Source organism: Somniosus microcephalus, chromosome 25 (genome assembly GCF_052327205.1).
Source record: "Somniosus microcephalus isolate GS21.2 chromosome 25, FLI_Smic_1.0, whole genome shotgun sequence".
NCBI lineage: Eukaryota > Metazoa > Chordata > Chondrichthyes > Squaliformes > Somniosidae > Somniosus > Somniosus microcephalus.
Window position 1 is genome coordinate 47,021,212 of NC_141011.1, and position 20,152 is coordinate 47,041,363.

Here is a 20,152-nt window from a genome sequence, read left to right on the forward strand (position 1 = left end):
ACCACCACCTCCAAGTTCCCCTCCAAGTCACACACCAGCCTGACTTAGTATATCGTCGTTCCTTCATCGTCGCTGGGTCAAAATCCTGGAACTCCCTCCCTAACAGCACTGTGGGAGCACCTTCACCACACGGACTGCAGCGGTTCAAGGCGACGGCTCATCGCCACCTTCTCAAGGGCAATTAAGGATGGGCAATAAATGCTGGCCTTGCCAGCGATGCCCACATACCATAAACGAATTTTTTAAAAAATATCCAAGTTGGGATGGTGTGTGACTTGGATCTTGGAGGTGATGATGTTCCCATGCACCTGTTGCTTTTATCCTTTTAGATGGTGGAGGTCACGCGCTCGGAAGGTTCATAAGAAGTCTTACACCGGTTGATGTGTGTATCAAATGTATATAACTTCCGCCGTATTTCAATATTGCCCTGCTATTCCATTGGAACTGCTGGGGACTTTATAAACTTATTTCTGACTTATAATAGAAGCATCTCAACCACCCACTCTCTGCGGGTACCTGCGTACAAGTCCAGACTCTGGTGTCGCTGGGCTCAGTGCGAGACGCTGTCGGCCATAAAGCTCAGGTCTGGTAGCTGGGCATCTCGGTTTACAGATTCCAGTCTGGATTCAGTAGCAAAATTGCAGCCTTGGTTTAATACAAAAATCTCCAAACAGTCCAACAGTTTAGACAAACTGAATGTATACTAGACTGTCAACCGAGCCAAAGTATAACACACCTTAAATATTCGGGATAATTTTTCCAAGGCTCGTCTGTTGGCAAGACAGTGGCCGTGGGTCAGAGTTTTGGGACGGGAGTTTTGCAGACCTATTTCCAACCCGCTTCTTTTTGGCAAAATTAGCCTCATAACCAATGTTCCTTCTGAGCTGCTCACGTCCGCGGTCGCACAGTATTCTGCAGGATTCCGCGCAGGCCGCTCACAAGCTTTTACACTGGAAATACCGCGCGGGCGCAGAAATTTAAAGGGGCCGCGCCTTGACAGAAACAGGTCACGCAGAACATAGTGCAGCCCGCAGGGAACATAAGGAACATGAGCAGGGGTAGGCCATTTGGCCCTTCGAGCCTGCTCCGCCATTCAATGAGATCATGGCTGATCTTCTGCCTCAACTCCATTCACCGGCCCTATCGCCATATTCCTTGATGCCCCTACTAGTCAGAAATCTATCGCCTTCTGTTTTGAATATACCCAATGACTGAGCCTCCACAGCCCTCTGGAGTAGAGAATTCCAAAGATTCACCGCCCTCTGTGTGAAGAAATTTCTTCTCATCTCAGTCCTGAATGGCCTACCCTTTGAGGTTGTGGCCCCTGGTTCTGGACTCCCCAGCCAAGGGAAACATTCTCCCAGCATCCATCCTATCAAGCCCTGTAATTATTTTGTATGCTTCAATGAGATCCCCTCTCATTCTTCTGAATTCAAGAGAATACAGGCCTAGTTTACTCAATCTCTTCTCATATGACAGTCCCGCCATCCCAGGAATCAATCTCGTGAACCTTTGTTGCACTCCCTCTAAGGCAAGTATATCCTTCCTTAGGTAAGGAGACCAAAATTGTACACAGTACGCCAGGTGTGGAGTAAGACTTCTTTATTCCTGTACTCAAATCCTCTTGTAATGAAGACCAGCATACCGTTTGCCTTCCTAATGGTTTGCTGCACTTGCACATTCACTTTCAGTGACTCATGTACAAGGACACCCAGGTCCCTTTGAGCATCTGCATTCCCCAATCTTTCACCATTTAGGAAATACTATGCCTTTCTGTTTTTTCTACCAAAGTGGATAAGTTCACATTTATCCACATTATATTCCATCTGCCATGTTCTCGCCCACTCACTGAGCCTGTCGAGATCCCTTTGAAGCCTCTTCACATCCTCTTCGCAACTGACACCGCCACCTAGCTTTGTATCATCAGCAAATTTGGAAATGTTACATTTAGTCCCCTCATCCAAATCATTGACATAGATTGTGAATAGCTGGGGCCCAAGCACTGATCATTGCGGTACCCCACTAGTCACAGCCTGCCATCCTGAAAAAGATCCGTTTATCCCTACTCTTTGTTTTCTGTCTGTTAACCAATTCTCAATCCATGCTAGTATATTACCCCCAATTCCATGTGCTCAGAACTATTCTCTGCCGTAAATCAAGAAATCGTGGCTCGATTCACAAAAAATGAGAAGCGACACAGAAATAACTTAATACCAGAGGAAGCTTAATTAAAAGGGTTCAGCATTATTAAAAAAAAAAATGCAATATGCATAATAATAAGTTTGTTACAAACACACAACTTCAGACAAGTTATTGCAATAGTGTTCGGTCGGCTAGCTTTATCACAGCGTCCGTTTATGCACCTTTACATCAGCTACATTTAACAATAGGGGCTTTATTTTTTACAAAGCAAATAAAAAAGTTATTAAAATTAATAAAAATATTAACAATTAAAATACAAGAGGATGACATAAGACCGGCTCACGTCATGTATTATTTCATAGAGCATTGTAATATGATGGTAAACAATTCTGAGTTTTATTGAGAATCACATGCTGCAAAAACTCAAGTAAACGCTTCACCTAAGTGCGATGAAGGATCATGCCCCAGCTATCTTTAATCATAAGGAACAGGAGGAGGCCATTCAGCCCCTCGACCCTGTTCCATCATTCAATTAGAGTATGGCGGATCTGTATCTTAACTCCATTTGCCCGCATTAGCTCCATATCCCTCAATACCCTGACCTAACGAAAATCAATCAATCTCAGTTTTGAAATTTTCAATTGACCCCCAACCTCAACAGCTTTTTGGCAAGAGTTCCAAATTCCCACTACCCTTCGTGTGAAGACGAACTCTCTCCCCCCCATTAACAGTTAATGATGTTGTAAGAAAGCAGCAGTAGAAAATCAACTTAAGGCAGGAAACCGCGAGTCAGTAAAGCGTTGGAGCATCCCACTCCGCCATCGAGATGGGGCAGCATTCCAAAAATATGGTTAAAACGCAGGTTCCCAGAAGGTATTCACGACCATCTGTGCAGCTTTCCCTGTAGTCTCGAATCAACTATCCCCCACTGACGCAACTTCCCGAGGGTCGGGGGTGAAAGATGTGGAATCACTTGCTGCTTGAAGTCAAAGTCCCAAAACTCGTAATCAGAGTCGTCTTGGGCGCTCTCCAGCTCTGCGTAGGTATGTTCAGACGACGTTAAAGAAAACCTGCTGTCGTCGCTGTACCAGCTTGTGTTCTTGCCTGCGGAGGAGAGGTCACAGAATTTAACGCCACGGACATCTATGGTCGCTATAAGTTTCTGCTCACAAGAGATTCTTTCACAACTTCATTTGAAATGCGAATTTAGTTTTTATTTGTGTCAATGAGCTCAAATGTGGAACCTTTATTAAATAGTTTTCAAAATGTTTTGATCATCCCCTGTAGCAATGTCACCTTGGTATAAAAGTGACTGACCTCTCTGGGTACTGAGCATATCAGAAAGCTCCTCCTCCCCTCCCCAGTACTCCCTTTTTGACTTCTCAATAAAAAAAATATTTTCCTCAGATAAGGCGACCAAAACTGCATACTTATTCTCCATCTCTGACTCAGGACCGTCGAGGTCAAATGTCACCCTATGTGAGATCAGCTTACTCTCATCTCAGCATGGACCGGGCATCAAACGAGGCGCACAACCACGTCTGATGAGTTGGGGTACATCAGCATAGAGTCTGGATTGGGGAAGTGGGAAATGGGAGACATAACCCCTGCCAAAAAGATTTGGGGGGGTGGGGGGGGAGGTGTCCACTCACATCCTCCTCATCCCCTCCCCCCACAGCTGTGCCCATTGATTGAACATGGGACCTTCCCAGTCTATAGCGCTCAGTACTACCACCAGCCAATGCTTCTTCCCATTGGGCGACTGAAGGAGCCAAGTAATAAAATCCCATCTTTACAAGTACTGTATTCTCAATTCCAGTTAAGTTTAAATATATTTTAACAAATTTTAACCACAGTATTAGTGGAAAAGCTAATTGGATCATTCAAGAAGTAAAGATTAAACAATTGGGTAAATACACTGATCCCTTTCTCTCCCAACAGGGAGCCGCACTTGAAGGGAGAGCGGACTAGAGAATTGGGGCTACAGTGTTGTTGTCCTATTGCGCCCTGGAAGCACGGAAATATAGGATCTTATATTTACCCTAATGAGTACAGATTAGACCAAGCTTGTTACTGGTACCCTGCTCCACACCCCCATTATGACTAAAAATGATAAAATAACTCATTGATCCACTGGAAACATGAAGGAGCTCCAAAGTTTTACCAAATTCCAAAAACGATATGAACTATGTTGGTTCACATCTATTTGGATTTATTCATATTTGCCTGGTTTAGGAAAGTCTAAGCCTCAAGAGATTCTATGACCTCAAGTCTAGACCTCAATAGGTCCTGCCCTTTCTCATTCTACGTAAAGACAATGATGGGTGCAATAACAGAAACCCCACAAGACTGACTGTAAAACCCGGTGCACCACTATGAGAAAATCAGAGGCTCAATAATTACGCTCTGCAGATATTAATTTATAGACGCTCAACATATTCAGACAGGGTGTTAACCAGTTTAAAAGTAATTCTGTATAAACTCTTCACCTCGTCGTGTGCTAATATTTTGCACAGCGTAATCTTGAGGCCGGAGACTGTTCTTGGAGCTACCAAGCTTAGCTTATCTGTGTCACTGCTTCATGTAGGTCAGCACTGGTGCAAGTTAAACCATCTACACAGCAGAAGGATTACCATGATGGGAAGAGTCTGTATTTTGCCTATGACCAGTTTTTAACCTTCCTTGGTTGTTATTTTGGACTGACCCAGCAGATAGATCTGTTCAAAATGAAGAACCGTATTTTTCAAAGTGTTTAGTGTATTATAAGAACGAGTCATTTGGGGGGTTTGTAAAGGTGGCCCAACAATGTAATTTTTTTCTCAAAAGTTCCAGCACATTGCAAAACATAGGAACAGGAGGAGGCCATTCAGCCCCTCGAGCCTGTTCCGCCACTCAAAGAGATCATGTCTGATCTGTGACCTAACTCCATATACCCACCTTTGCCCCATATCCCTTGATTCCTTTAGTTAACAAAAATCTATGAATCTCAGATTTAAAATTAACAATTGACCCAGCATCAATTGCCATTTGCAGGAGAGAGTTCCAAACTTCTGCCACCCTTTCTGTGTAGAAGAGGTTCCTAACTTCACTCCTAAATGGTCTGGCTCTAATTTTTAGACCATGCCCCCCAGTCCTAGACTCCCCAACTAGCGGAAATTGTTTCTCTCTACCCAATCGGTTCCCCTTAATATCCTGAAAACTTCAATCAAATCACCCCTGAACCTTTGAAATTCCTGGGAATACAACCCTAGTTTGTGTAATAAACATTCAGTAGATCTATGTCCAGAGTGCTGAGAAAGATCTGTGTCCCATCAAATGCTCCCTTCTAGGTAGTACTGGAATTCTTTTTGGGGGCAGGGCAGGGCAGGGAGAAAACACACTTCGATGGTTCAATTTAGAAATCTGACCTAAAGTGCCTGCTTGCCTTATTTCTTGCCTGTTTCCTGTCGAAAAACAGGGATTGTTCTCCACTCTCCTCTCCTCGCCCTCTACCTCATTCTAAGGTATGGTTTCACCCCAATTAAGAAGCCATTCTTTATGTTTCAGCTTAGGCAGTGCGTATGGGCAGACTATTTGACTGTGGTGGGCATTACAGTCAATCCCCATCAAGCCGTCACACGATAGCGGGGAGTCCATGATTCCTATCTCCGACCTACACTGACCCTCGAATGCAGTTTCCAACTGGGGAACCGCATTTGAAGGCAACGCTGGTCGGAGATAGGGCTACAACATTGCAGCCCCAATACTCAGGCCCATGCTCCCCACTGGAATCACTCCTAATATCCATACATGAAGTGGAATCAGGATTGGAATCATAGAAATTTATGGCACAGAAGGAGGCCATTCGGCCCATCGTCTCTGTGCTGGATTTTTCTCTCCATAAACCAGAGGCACTGAACCCAATTCTAGCACCGGAGGGTCAACACAGCTGAGGCAGCTACCAGAGTACAGGCTGGGGATTAAACTTGGGCCTTTTGGTCTCCATGGCTCAGTTAAAACATCACTAAAAGGGACTTTCAATATAGACATATTGACTATATGATAATATAGAATACAAGTCACCTTCTCTGTAGCTGTCTAAAAGTTGTATAATTGTATAATATTCAGAGGAGTCATCTGAAAAAATGAGAAAAAACATGCTAAGTGCCTTTTTTTTCCAAGTTTGATGCACTAAAATTGAACAGATTCAACTTTAAATACATATATTCTAATATCATCTCTGTCAATATTTGTTTTCTTGCTTGCAAATGGTTTCAATCATATCCTGCAATGTGCTCAGTAAGTCACATTCTCAGCAAATCCTTCTAATCTGCTGCTTTTAACTATACCAGAAACAACTGGAAGCAGATGAAATTGCACTCTACCATATTAGTGTTCGTATTAAATTCTTTCGTCCATTATCTCAAAATGAACAGTTAATAACTTCTTCAGGATTAAGGAGTCTCATACGAGTCCATTAAGACCTTCATTGCTAATATGGACACTGTAATTTCAATGCCATAGTATATTTCTTTTCAATTAATAGCCAACTTGGAAAACTGCAATGTGATTTCACTTTATAGTGTTGGAATAGCCAAGTTAAGGTTGGCCAACCTGTGGCTGCTGAGCTCTTGTAATCTGGCCTCAAAGCCCAACTAGCACAGCTCCATTGATGCTCGTATTTCTTCCGCCCTAGTTTATCCTGTTTGAGTTTTGGAGGCCTGGAGGTTCAGGAAGGGCTGTTTGTAGCACTGCTGTCTCAGTGGTGGAGAACTGTGTCAGCTGTGGCTCAGTGGGTAGCACTCTCGCCTCTGAGTCAGAAGGTTGTGGGTTCACAGTCCAGAGACTTGAGCACAAAAATCTAGGCTGACACTCCCAGCGCAGGTGCTGAGGGAGTGCTGCACTGTCGGAGGTTGAGACGTTAAACCGAGGCCCCGTCTACTCTCTCAGGTGGACATAAGAGATCCCATGGCACTATTTCGAAGAAGAGCAGGGGAGTTCTCCCTGGTGTCCTGGGCCAATATTTATCCCTCGATCAACATCACTAAAACAGAGTACCTGCTCATTATCACATTGCTGTTTGTGGGAGCTTGCTGTGCGCAAATTGGCTGCCACGTTTCCTACATTACAACAGTGACTACACTTCAAAATGTACTTCATTGGCTGTAAAGCGTTTTGGGACATCTGGTGGTCATGAAAGGTGCTATAGAAATGCAAGTCTTTAAATCCTAAACTGGACACCAAGATCTGCTGGTATCAGCAACATGGGATGCACACACATTAATGGGGGCATGGAGTTAAACTTTATACGTGGCCTCAAAGCTGCTATGATGTGCACTATGTGACTCACAAAGTCAAAAGCTTGGACACATCTGAGCGAAACCGTTTTTCCAGGAAAATTAGGCTGGAATTACACCATTAGTGAACACGTAATGCAATTTGATTGACATTCATTTGCCTATGGCAGCGTTAACTCTGAGAATCAAAGAAATTACAAGAATCAAAGAAATTACAGTACACAAGGAGGCCTTTCGGCCCTTTGGGGCCTGTGCCAGCAAAGAGTGCTGATGCCTTCATGCCCGGAATCCAAAAAAAATCCTTTAACTATTTACTGAGCGGCCTCCAGCAGTCCCTTTAAGGGACGGTGGTTTGGCCGCATTCCACTCAGGGTCAGTCGGTTGGGGAGGAGGTGGGGGAGGTGGGGGGGGGGGGGGGGGGGCGGGTTAGTGCAGAGCGCGGGTCCTGTGTGTTTTCAGATGACAATGGCTTTGGGATCCCGGCACATGACCCCTATCTGCATAGAGTAATGAAGCTCGCACCGGTTTCTGGGGGTCCATTTCAAAACCTGGTTAAAAATGGCAGTGGGCGGGCAGGAAATTGCGACCAATTTTGGTCCCATTGCTGCCGATAATCGAGGTGGCACAGCATCCAAAATCGCCCCCCCACCCCCGGGACTTGTTTGTGATGTATTTTGGTACTAATTTTAAAATAAAAACATTTTTGTGTTTCCTAACTTGTTCTGCGGGAGTCGTGTTGACACAATACTCATGGCAGCAGTTGTACTGTCACTTTCTCAACAAAGTAAAGCAGCTTTGGGTTCAAAGCTGTTAGTAAGAAGAGCAAACTTGCATTTATATAACAACTTGTCATCTCTCTCAGGGTTTTATGAGCAATGAATTACTTTCACCACATGGTTAACAGGCAGTCAAAGTGCACACAGCATGGCCTCTCAAACAGTCAACGCAATGAGTAACAGAGCCCCCTGTTTTTGGCAGTGTTGGTTGAGGGAGAAATATTGGCCAAGGTGAACTCTTTGCTCAGATGGGGGCCTCACCCTAAGGCCTCATCCAAAGGACAGCCTCTGTATCCAGTGCCGCCCTCCCTCGGCACAGCGTCAGCCTGGATTACCTGGGCAAGCCCCAGAGTGGGGCTTGAATCAACGACCTTCTGACTCTAGAGGGTCGGGAGCGCGTGCGACTGAGCTAAAAAGACACAAGCCGGGAGAAAATGAGGAGCGAGCTCAGAGTGGGAGGGGGTACGTTGGGAGAGCAAGGACAGGCACAAATAAAAAGATTTGATTTGGTCTTCCCGTCAGTTGGGCAGTTGTTTTATGTTCTGCAGTTCTGGTTGCAATTCATGTCTAGCTTTGTACAGTCTATAGCGCAGTGTGTTGCATCTGACCATGAGTCATGCCACACCTTGGGTATGAAGAAATCGCATTACAGAGCTGGAATGTGCTGTTACTCTGCTCCACACACCACAGCCACTGTATTAACATCTTTCACTAACTTGTTTGATCTTCCTGCAACTATAAATTTGAAAAAAAAATGAATGCGTTTTTCTTTCCACTTTGACCAGCCACACTGAAAGCAATGGCAATATTCAACGTTCCGCAAATTCGAAATCACTATCTCACTAAATTTACTCTAATCAGCGTGACATTTTATAATGAATCATTTCGCGAATTCACAAATTCCTGCTGCACTATTTTAGCAGTCGTAACCTGACTACATTAAACTATCCCTCCAAGGAGTTTACATAAACAGCTGAACTGCCGCACAGAGGAAATTAAACCCACTTGTCTTTTTCTCCTATTAAATATATAAGGTAAGGACTCCCCAGATAGCTGGCCTCCAATGCTGTTGAGAATTTGATCCGAGGGTGCCATTATATGGTTCTTAGGGTATGGCTGCCCATGTTGAATGTGGGCTCCCTACCACCCCCCACCTCGCGTTCCTCCTCCATTCCTCGCACTTGTTTACCAGCCTCAAGAGGATGGAAGACCGCAGAGGAATTCAAGTCAATGACCTTTTGGATGTAGCCACAGTGCCTGACCATCTGGAGATCCCCAGCCTCTGGGAGGGACAGCCACAGTGCCTGACCATCTGGAGATCTCCACCCTATTGGATGTAGCCACAGTGCCTGACCATCTGGAGATCTCCACCCTATTGGATGTAGCCACAGTGCCTGATCATCTGGAGATCCCCAGCCTCTTGGAGGGACAGCCACAGTGCCTAATCATCTGGAGGTCCCCAGACTATTGGAAGGACAGCCACTGCCTTGGGGCAAAACCATTCATTAGTCTTTTAGTGAGGTTATGTACCTTTTGAGCAATGGTCAGGAAAATCAGCACTTCCTCTCCGTGATACTTCCTGCAAAAGAGGAGGGATGGTTCAGAACAGAAATACTGGACGGGTTGAATAAAAAAGTACTTTAACTGACCAACACGAGTGTATATATCAGCTCCTCTAGTCTACCTCTGAAAGAGAGAATTCTATAAAGTATGATATTTAGTAACATAGGGTCTGCTGTAGACTACAGATCAGCCATGAATCCTATACTTCTTTTCCTATGTTCCTAACATGGCTTCTGTCCGAGTGAATGATAATTGATGTGAATTATATCAGAAGTCATAATTCGTGCAGGGATAATAATTGGAGGAGGAATATATTAGATGTTTCTAGACTGCAGCGATATCTGGGCCGAAACTATACTTTTGCACTGTCATCCATATTGTTCTATGACTGATGTGGTTGAACAATCTGTTAAAAACTTCATGGTAAAAGCTAAAAATAGAAGGTGAGGTGCTAATCGACACTGGCTCATATGAGACACACATACAGGGCAAGGAGCCATTGGGAAACAAGCAAACAGTGTGAGTTAGCATTAGTCTATTCTCCAGGAAGAGATTTTTTTTCGATGACCTGTGTACGGCTGGTATAGAGTTCAGTTCTCTCTTTCAACTGTCCCCTTTTAATCAATCAATCAATCAGAGGATTTGCCAGTTGTACATAAAATCACCCCACTCCCACCCACCCCCATCCCCTCCCCTCCCTTCCCCACCCGCTCCCACCTCAATCCCACCCCCATCCCCAAAGTGTGAACAAAAACCTTTCACTACGCTGTAGGTTAAGGGGCATTTGTTCGAGGTGCTACACCCTTTATTTACAACGATACAGTTCCAGTGATTGTATCAGTAACTAGTGATGCCCCAGTACAACAATACTTACTTCTCTCATGAAACAGTTCACAGGAGGCGCTGGCTGTAACTTAAGAGGAAGATACGGTTCAGCATATGTTGGAGATAGAGGGTCGGTCAAGAGCTGTTCATCCGTATAGGAGCAGAAGCTGCTCCCCGACACAGAACTCGATGGCAGAGAAGGGCGGGGTAGGCATTCCAGCGCGAACAGTTGCGTGTTACTCCATTGGTCTCTTGTCAATGAATCATTTTGGATGCTGACACGCTGAAGTAAATAGAAATAAAGATTTTCATTCGTCTTTTAATGATTTTTTTTTTTAATGTGTGTATTTTTTGAGGGAGGTTAGCTGTAAGGGGTTGAAGCAGTCAATTCAGGCAGTTAGCATCATGTCCTCCCAGAGCAGGAGCAGCATGGTTAGGATGTAGAGTTGTTCTACACTGCCTCAACAATGTACCTCAACCCCAACCTCAGAAGAGCAGACTCTACAGCACTAAGTTGCCATTTCTGATTCCCACACCTATAATCACAAAAAAAATTATCTAGCCATTTATCTCATCGCTGTTTGTGGGAGCTTGCTGTGCGCAAATTGGCTGCCGCATTTCCCGCATTAAACAGTGACTACACTTCAAAAGTACTTCATTGTCTGTAAAGAGCTTTGGGACATCCGGTGGTCCATGAAAGGTGCTATATAAATGCAAGTTCTTTCAGTCATTCCATAATCTCTCTAGATATGATAACTGTCTTGGAGCTGAATTCATTTTTGAATTGGGCCAATTTTTGCGAGGAACTGGATTATTTTGTGTCGGAATCCTGCAGCGAGTAGTCAGAGGGGATTATCATCAAATCAAACGGAGTTGGATTTGAATTCAGATCCCAGAAGTGTTCCAAACTTTGGAAGTTCCCCAGGCCCACGTTGGAGCTCATTCTATAATTGAAGGTTTATACACTAATGCATCATCAGGTTAATATTTTGGTGACACATTGAATTGCAATGTTGTTCCTCAGGTGAGATACTTAGCATTTTACTGAAGCACCTGTTAATTAAAGCATGACGCCACAACTCATGCACTCATGTTGTGTCAACAACACCTTGCAATGTCTGCACATAAATAAACCACTTCCTGTTGGCCTCTGCCCAGGGTTGGTTCTCATAGCTGTTACTGAACTCATTGCTGGGCAAGATCCTGAACTCTTTTGGTGTGTTGTTGCGCACATTTGAACTTCACGCTCCAGCTGAAAACAAACGGCGTCTTTCTGAAGTTAAATTGTTTTGATTGTAAAGGTACATTATTCTAGTGCAATACAATGGAAAAGAAAGTAGCAGCATTTATGTGGCACCTTATTGTGTCACAAGATCATAGAATGATACAGAAGGAGGCCATTTGGCCCATCGTGCCTGTGCCGGCTCTTTGGTAGAGCGATCCAATTAGTCCCACTCTCCGGCTCTTTCCCCATAGCCCTGCAAATCGCTCCCCTTCAGGTATTTGTCCAATTCACGCAGGATGTCCCAAAGTGCTTCAGAGTCAATGAGCTATATTGAACTATAGTCATTGTTGTTATGCAGGCACACACGGCTGCCAATATGTGCACAGCATGGTCCTGCAAACAGCAATGAGATAAATGATCAGCTAATCTATTTTGGTGCTTTTGGGTGACTGGATAGTGTTGGCCAGGACACTGGGAGAACTTCCTGTTCTTCTTCAAATAGCGTCATGGGATCATTTACATCCACCTGAACAGATAGGCGGGGCTTTAGTTTGATGCCTCATCTAGGAGATGACACTTTCAAGAGTGCAGCATTTCCTCATTGCTGCACAGAATTATCAGCCTAGAGCACGCACCCAAGTCTTCGAGTGAGGCTTGAACCCACTCTAGGTCGTTAACCCTTAATCTAGGCTGACACATCAGTGCAGTGCCGAGGGATTTAGCAACGGTTACACCATCCGGTGTGGCACCGAGCTATGCTGAGCAGGTAGGCTTTGGGTTCAGTCCCAATGGCCGCGGGGGTGCTACAGTTGGCCACAGCTGCAATTCCCCTATTGCTGCCGAGAGGGGACAAGTCGGGAGGGGGGTTCCTGATCTCTGTCCAGTGACTCTGGCTGCAAAGTGTGCGTGTTTGTGTTTGTGTGTACTGCAGCAGGAGGAAGATCGGCCTCACGTATGATGACCTCCCATGCTTGAGCAGCTTGCCAACACTCACTGCCCAGCCTCACACATCACAAGGGCAGGGTTGTCAATCCTCCAGGATTGTATTGGAGGCTCCAGGATTAATCTCCTGGATACTATAGGGGCATTTTTTTTTTTTTTTTTAAATTGTGTGTCTTTTTTTTTAAAGAATATTTTCATTTATTAGTTATAAAAATTTTGGAGATTAGGGGGAAAAAAGCGGTTTGACTGGTCAGGGGCGGTTGGAGGTCATATGATGCGACCTTCAGGAATATATCCAGAGTTGGCAACGCTACGCAAGAGACTTTTGGGTGTCCATTCAGGGGGAACGGAAGATTGGAGACAGAAAATCAGCCAGAAACTCAATAGCCTACACTAGACTAGGTTCTCCTTTCAAAGCTTGTATGGGTTGCTGCTTACGATAGCAAAATACTGCGGATACTGGAAATCCAAAATAACAACAGAAAATGCTGGAAAAACTCAGCAGGCCAGGCAACATCCGTGGAGCGAGAAACGGAGTTAACGTTTCAGGTCGAAGACCCTTCGTCAGAACTGGAAAAAAAGCAGGAAAAGGGAATAGATTTTAAAGCAAGTGGGGGCTGGGAAAGGGGGAGGGGATGAAAGAACAAAAGGGAAGGTCAGAGATGGGATAGAAAGCAGGAGAGATTAAGAGACATTGAGACACATTAAGAGATATTCAAGGAACACCCCTTTGTTTTGGGTCTTCCCTTCCCCTTTCCCCCCCCCCCCCGCCCCTTTCCTTTTTTTTCCTCTCTCCCACATGGCAGCTGTCTCTCATCCTGCCAGTACATGTCACACCTAATCTGAGCCGTCTTTTGTCTCCACTGTCCTATTACCATCTCGTCTGGTTTTGAATACCTCTTAATGTCTCTTTACTTCTTTTGTTCTATCGCAGCCCTGCCTTCGATCTATTTCATTTCCTTTCCAGTTTTGAAAAAGGGTTTCGACCCGAAACGTCGACTCTAATTTCTCTCCACGGATGCTGCCTGGCCTGCTGAGTTTTTCCAGCATTTTCTCAAGGAACAAATGATGGCTCGAGATGAAGTGTGAATGGCCCTGGCAGAATGAAGGACAACTGCCATGTGGGAGGGAAGAAAAATGTGGGTTCCTGCTTATCTCTGTTTGTCAACTGCGCCCATAGCAAACAGCTAAAATAAACTACAGTACAATGAATACGTGCACATTTCAACCGTACTTACATCTGCAGCAGAGAGTCTGGCTGTAGACGGAGCTAGTTGCTGCTTGGTAGCTGCAAAAGGCACAGCGTAAACCGCTGGCAAAAGGACATCCAGGTGCCCAGCAGTAAATGAGCAGAAATCCTTTCCTAAAACACAATCGGATTTGACTGGCGGTTGTGACAAGGCAAGGGTCTTTCGAAGTGGTACTTTCTGATCACCTCCACGGTCTGGTAAGGGTGCAGAATTGTGTCTGGCCACAGGCTGAAAGGGAATGAAATTATTCACGTTCCATATTTTACAAGGATTTTGCAAACTGTGTCGTAACCTACCGGCGGTTATATATATTAAAAAGTCTCACTGTTAATAGAGCTGGCACTCATCACAAGAACAGGCTGGTGAATTTGATTTTGTGTGATAAAGAATGTAAATAAAAATAAAAAAAGCAAAATACTGCGGATGCTGGAAATCTGAAATAAAAGCAGAAAATGCTGGAAATACTCAGCAGCTCCGGCAGCATCTGTGGAGAGAGAGAAACCGAGTTCACGTTTTAGGTCGATGACCCTTCGTCTGACGTCTCAAAGGGAGTGTCAGCCTAGCCTTATGTGCTCAAGTCCCTGGAGTGGGACTTGTACAGCACATCTTTAATCTAATATGTAATCGCAGCACTACTTTCAATACTAAAGGGCTTTGCTAAGATTAATATATTTAATAATACACTCAAGGGTCTGATGTTCCATCTATCCTATCTCCAGTGCAGTGCTGAGGGAGTGCTGCACTGTCAGAGGACCATCTTTCGGATGAGACGTTAAACCGAGGTCCCGTCTGCTCTCTCTGGTGGATGTAAAAGATCCCAAGGCACTATTTCAAAGAGGAGCAGGGGAGTGCTGCCCGGTGACCTGGGGCCAATATTTATCCCTCAACCAACATAACAAAAACAGATTATCTGGTCATTATTGTATTGCTGTTTGTGGGAGCTTGCTGTGCACATAATTGGCTGCCGCAGGTCCCACATTACAACAGTGACTCCACTTCAAAAGTGCTTCATTGACTGTAAAGCGCTTTGAGACGTCCAGTGGTCGTGAAAGGCGCTATATAAATGCAAGTCTTTCTTTTCTTTTGCTAAGCATTGTAATTTTGACCAAGCTCTATTCTTGTACTGGTGAAGCATTGCTTACCTCTCGCAGCCAAAGAAGCTTTGCCGGAGGAGCTGGTTTTAACTTAAAAGGCTTATAAGGTTCAGCATATGTTGGCGACAGATGGTTGTTCAAACATTCACCACTAGGTGAACAACAGCTGAATGTAGAACTGCCAGGCTGCAATGAAGCGGGAGATAACCTGGCCATACTGGATCCGGACGTCCGAATGCTACTCTGTTGGCATTTTATTGAAGGCTCTTGACTGTTTACCAGCTGAGATAAGTGAAAGAAATATTTGTGTCAGCTCACTCAACGCACAAAGTTAAAATACTTCAGTGCAACACAATAAACCTCAAGGTGCTTAGGAACAAGTACAAAGCACAGTAACAAAGACAATTAAGTTGTATAAAAGAATGTTTTCTCTCCAGGCTTATCAAACATGAAACGCATTCCACAACCCAGACATATCACATCCAATTGTCATGTCTCAGATTGGTACGGGCTGCATTCTGTCTGTAGGTTTTTATGTGCATGGCTGGTGGGAGGTTTAGAAAAATCACAATACTTTAGTTCATTTACCAGTTGCCGTTCAGAATAACAAATAACGTCCATTTCCAACAACTTGTATTTATATAGCGCCATTAACGCAGTAAAACGTCCCAGGACGCTTCACAGGAGTATTACAAGACAAAAAATTTGACACTGAGCCACATAAGGATAAATTAGGGCAGGTGACCAAAAGCTTGGTCAAAGAGGTAACATAGAAGATAGGAGCAGGAGTAGGCCATTCGGCCCCTCGAGCCTGCTCCGCCATTCAATGCGATCATGGCTGATCATCCAAACTCAGTATCCGGTCCCTGCTTTCTCCCCATATCCCTTGATCCCTTTAGCCTTAAGAAATATATCCAACTCCTTCTTGAATATATTTAATGAATTGGCCTCTACTGCCTTTTGTGGTAGAGAATTCCACAGGTTCACCACTCTCTGGGTGAAGAAATTCCTCCTCATTTCTGTCCTAAATGGCTTACCACTTATCCTTAGACTGTGACCCCTGGTTCTGGACTCCCTGACCATCGGGAACATCCTTGCTGCATCTAGTCTGTCCAGTCCTGTCAGAATTTTATACGTTTCAATGAGATCCCCTCTCATTCTTCTAAACTCCAGCGAGTACAAGCCCAATCGACCCAATCTCTCCTCATACGTCATTCCTGCCATCCCAGGTATCAGCCTGGTGAATCTTCGCTGAACTCCTTCCATGGCAAGAACAAGGTAGGTTTTAAGGAGTGTCTTGAAGGAGGAAAGAGAGGTAGCGAGGCGGAGAGGTTTAGGCAGGGAATTCCAGAGCTTAGGGCCCAGCCAACAGAAGGCACAGCTGCCAATGGTTGAGCGATTATAATCATGGATGCGCAAGAGGGCAGAATTAGAGGAGTGCAGATATCTCCGGGAGTTGTGGGGCTGAAGGAGATTATAGAGATAGGGAGGGGCGAGGCCACGGAGGGATTTGAAAACAAGGATAACGCACTGATTCTGTACAAAGAGAAGCCTCAGGGCGTTCCACAGCGCGCTGGAGAGTGGTGGCTGAAAGAGGAAAAGAATCAGAACGACGAGAAAGTTCAAGGTTTTTAAAGGCAGGGAGGAAGTGGCAAGGAGATGATGAGAGAGGAAGTTCCAATAGGTGGCAACAAGGCAGCTGAAGGAGTGGCCGCCAATGGCAGCATGGAATATGGTGGCAGCGCTTATCCATCTACCTTAGTGTTGGGGAAACTGCTCTGTATGTCTTATTTCACCCACACTAAGGAAAATGAGTAGGAATGAATGCCATTGAAATTTAAAAGGGAGCACAATGATGAAAAAAATCAAAGCCAGGGTTGAAAGGTAGGAGGGAAGGGATAAAGGAAAGAACAGACAGATAGCAACATATTCAAAGTTGTAACAATCATGGAAAACTTTATCATAAAAACAAATCTGAATATTTGATGCCGATTTGATGGTTAGGTTGCTAATAAGGGGAATATTTTTTAAATGGTATTGTGATGCAGTATTTAAATAGGAAGGTTGGTTTCGGGGCAGTACTGTTGCCAGGGTTGACTCTCAGATGAGCCCAAAGTCTTAGTCTTCATAAAATGAATGGTGTAAGTGCCTCCTGCCCATCAGTCACATTACCGAGGCAATGGGGCCAAAATGGCAGGAAATTCATCATCTTTTAAATACAACAAGGAATATTTTTATGAATAAACTTGATCACATCGACAATGGGCGACAGTCAATGCTCCCCCTAAGGCGCGCGAGGTCCCCCGCAGGCCGCTCGCCAGCCGCTGCAAGATACCGTGCACGCAGCAGCCGCACAGCAAATTTAAAGGGACTGCGCGTTTAGACCGCAAATTAGAGGGAACATTGGTGACAGTATAAATTGAGAAGTAGAGAGGGAAAGGATTGAAATGCATCAACTGTCCAACTGATACATTAAACCCGATAAATGAGAAATCAGTTTAGATTGGACAACAAAAGGCCGTAACGCCATTAAAATCAAACTTCAGAATTTCTCTTAAATGCATTGGAGCCTCCATTATTGTTGAATTTGAAGGGATTTCCCCCCTTCCCCCATGGGATAGTGTAAATAGGCAGAGAATTGAGACTCTCCAAATTTTGGTCTTTCACTTACATTACGGCAGTGCCCTGAACAGGAGAATGAAGACCAGGGCAGTACAAATAAGAAACGATGCAATAAGAAGGGATGTCTCACACAAGGCTTTGGCCTACAAAAATTCTGCTGGATAATCAGGATGGTGGATAATAGGGGTGTAGATAATAGGGGTTTCACTGTCACAGGAGTAGTCGAGGCGAATAGCACAGATAGATTTTAGGGGAAGCTAGATGTATACAAGAGGGAGAAAGGAATAGAAGGATATGCTGATAGGTTTAGATGAAGAGGGGAGGGAGGAGGCTCGGGTGGAGCATAAACACCGGCACAGACCAGTTGAGCCGAATGGCCTGTTTGTGTGCTGTAGGCTCTATGTAATTCTATGTACAGGAAACTCTTTATTATCCGGCACCAACGGGACCGGCGTGGTGGAACTGTATGAAGTGGTGGAAGGATTTATGGCCGTGATTAACGCTCATTCCGTGACCGTAACCATCTTTGAACCAGCCATTAGGGTGGTTAGTCCTATGGCGTGAGGGTTTTACGGGCTCCCACAACCCATCTGAGGGGGGGGGGGCCACCCACACCCACGGACGCAAGTATCCCGCTGGATGTCCACCCAGAATTTATAGTTGGAGCTCCGACTCCACTTGCCGGGACTGTCTGGAGTGGGGTTCGAAACCCTACTCCTTCTGGCCCAGCGGCGGGGATGCTTACTGCTACGCAAAAGGCCCACTCCGCACAAAAGGTGACACCCATACGTTTCCTGCGCCTTTTCCCTCCCCGTGACTGGAGCCCTATGCTGCCACTTGAAAGACCAAGCTATCATCTGCCCTTTTTGCGGCGCCTTTGACTTCTCATTACCAATAATGAGCAGGCGCTGCGCCTCCACCTCCTTGAGGAGATTGCGGAGGTCATCATCAGTTCAATTGTGAGTTCTTTTAATGCCGTGAATTGTGCTCATTCCAGCCATTTCATGTTGCTAATCGGATTGGGCCTTTGGCATAGCGGTAGGATCCCCGCCGCTGGGCCAGATCAGGGTAGGGTTTCGAACCCCGCTCCAGACAGTCCCGGCAAGTGGAGTCGGAGCTCCGGCTCTAAATTCTGGGTTGACATCCAGTGGGATATTTGCGTCCGTGGGTGTGGGTGGCCCCCCCTCCTTGTATAGCTTGTGGGAGCCCGTAAAACCCTCCCGCCATAGGACTAACCGCCCTAATGGCTGGTTCAAAGATGGTTACGGTCACGGAATGAGCGTTAATCATGGCCATAAATCCTTCCACCACTTCATACAGTTCCCCAAAGGGAACAGTGTGAAGACACGTATGACGACGACATTGCTAAATAAATAAATGGAATTTAAAAAATTCTTTTAGGGCTTTTAAAAGTCTTTAAATTGCTTTAATTCTGTTTAAAACTACTTCAGATTCTTCAAAATAATGTAAACGTTTTTAAAAGTTTATAAAAGTTACCAAAATCTTCAAAAAACTTCCAAAAACCTATTTAAACTGCTGCTTTGCATGTAAAAATGCTTAGCAGCTTGGCAGAAACATTGGGGGCGTGTCCTGTTAAACTGAGACCTCAAGGGGCGTGTCTCAGTTGCACAGCGCGCTACAGGCTTCGCGCTGGCTGCACTCCTGGGCGGCGTGACGTCATACGCTGCCCGGGATTCTTCTTTTTCAAAATCGAATTCCAAGCGTCCCTGGAGGTCAACGGCCAGCGCGTCGGGTAAGTGCATATCGGGGCCTTGCACGCGCGGCAAGCCCCCGATCTGAATTTCTGGCCCAATATGAAGTAAAACTTACCTGAACCTACTCCTGAACTTTTCCGGTTAACAGAGATTTCCGGTTATTGAGGTGCCGGTTAAAAGAGTGTTTCTATAAGAATTAGACCCGTACTTACATCTTTATGAGAGAACGTGGCCGCAGGAGGATCTGGCTGCATTTTCAAAGCTGCAAAGGGTTCCGCGTAGCCAGGTGACAAGCAAGTTTCAGTAATAAACAAGTTTTCGGACACGAGGGGAGGCTGGGACAAGGCAAGGGCTTTACGCCCCACTAATCTCATACTGCTTCCACAGATCGGCAAAGGCGAAGAGTTGTGCTTGTACGCAGACTGAAATGAATACAGATCATTTATATAACGGAGACTTTTTAAACATCCAACAGCATACACATCATACAATAGCAAAATACTGCGGATGCTGGAAATCCGAAATAACAACAGAAAACGCTGGAAAAACGCAGCAGGCCAGGCAGCATCCGTGGAGAGAGAAAGAGAGTTAATGTTTCAGGTCAAAGATGAAAGGTCTTCGACCTGAAACGTTAAATCTGTTTCTCTCTCCACGGATGCTGCCTGGCATAGACATCATGCTTGGTATTACATCATCTTTTAGGACAGTTAACACCACTGATT

The 20,152-nt window shown here is 45.1% G+C and overlaps 1 protein-coding gene across 2 annotated transcripts in view; it reads right to left on the reverse strand.

Moving 5' to 3' along the window:
• Window positions 1-1,916: 1,916 nt before the first annotated feature.
• plekhn1 (pleckstrin homology domain containing N1) overlaps window positions 1,917-20,152 on the reverse strand; it is a 53,410-nt gene continuing 35,174 nt past the window's right edge. Inside the window, exons 12-18 of one of the 2 annotated variants that reach the window (XM_085967327.1) lie at window positions 19,643-19,852; window positions 15,142-15,375; window positions 13,988-14,227; window positions 10,632-10,865; window positions 9,725-9,773; window positions 6,205-6,258; window positions 1,917-3,246 (exon numbers count right to left, since the gene is read on the reverse strand). In XM_085967327.1, coding sequence (XP_085823453.1) covers window positions 3,020-3,246; window positions 6,205-6,258; window positions 9,725-9,773; window positions 10,632-10,865; window positions 13,988-14,227; window positions 15,142-15,375; window positions 19,643-19,852 — 1,248 coding nt within the window. In that variant the 3' untranslated portion in view covers window positions 1,917-3,019. The remainder of the gene's footprint in view (window positions 3,247-6,204; window positions 6,259-9,724; window positions 9,774-10,631; window positions 10,866-13,987; window positions 14,228-15,141; window positions 15,376-19,642; window positions 19,853-20,152) is intronic. The other variant, XM_085967328.1, reaches the window with a different exon arrangement.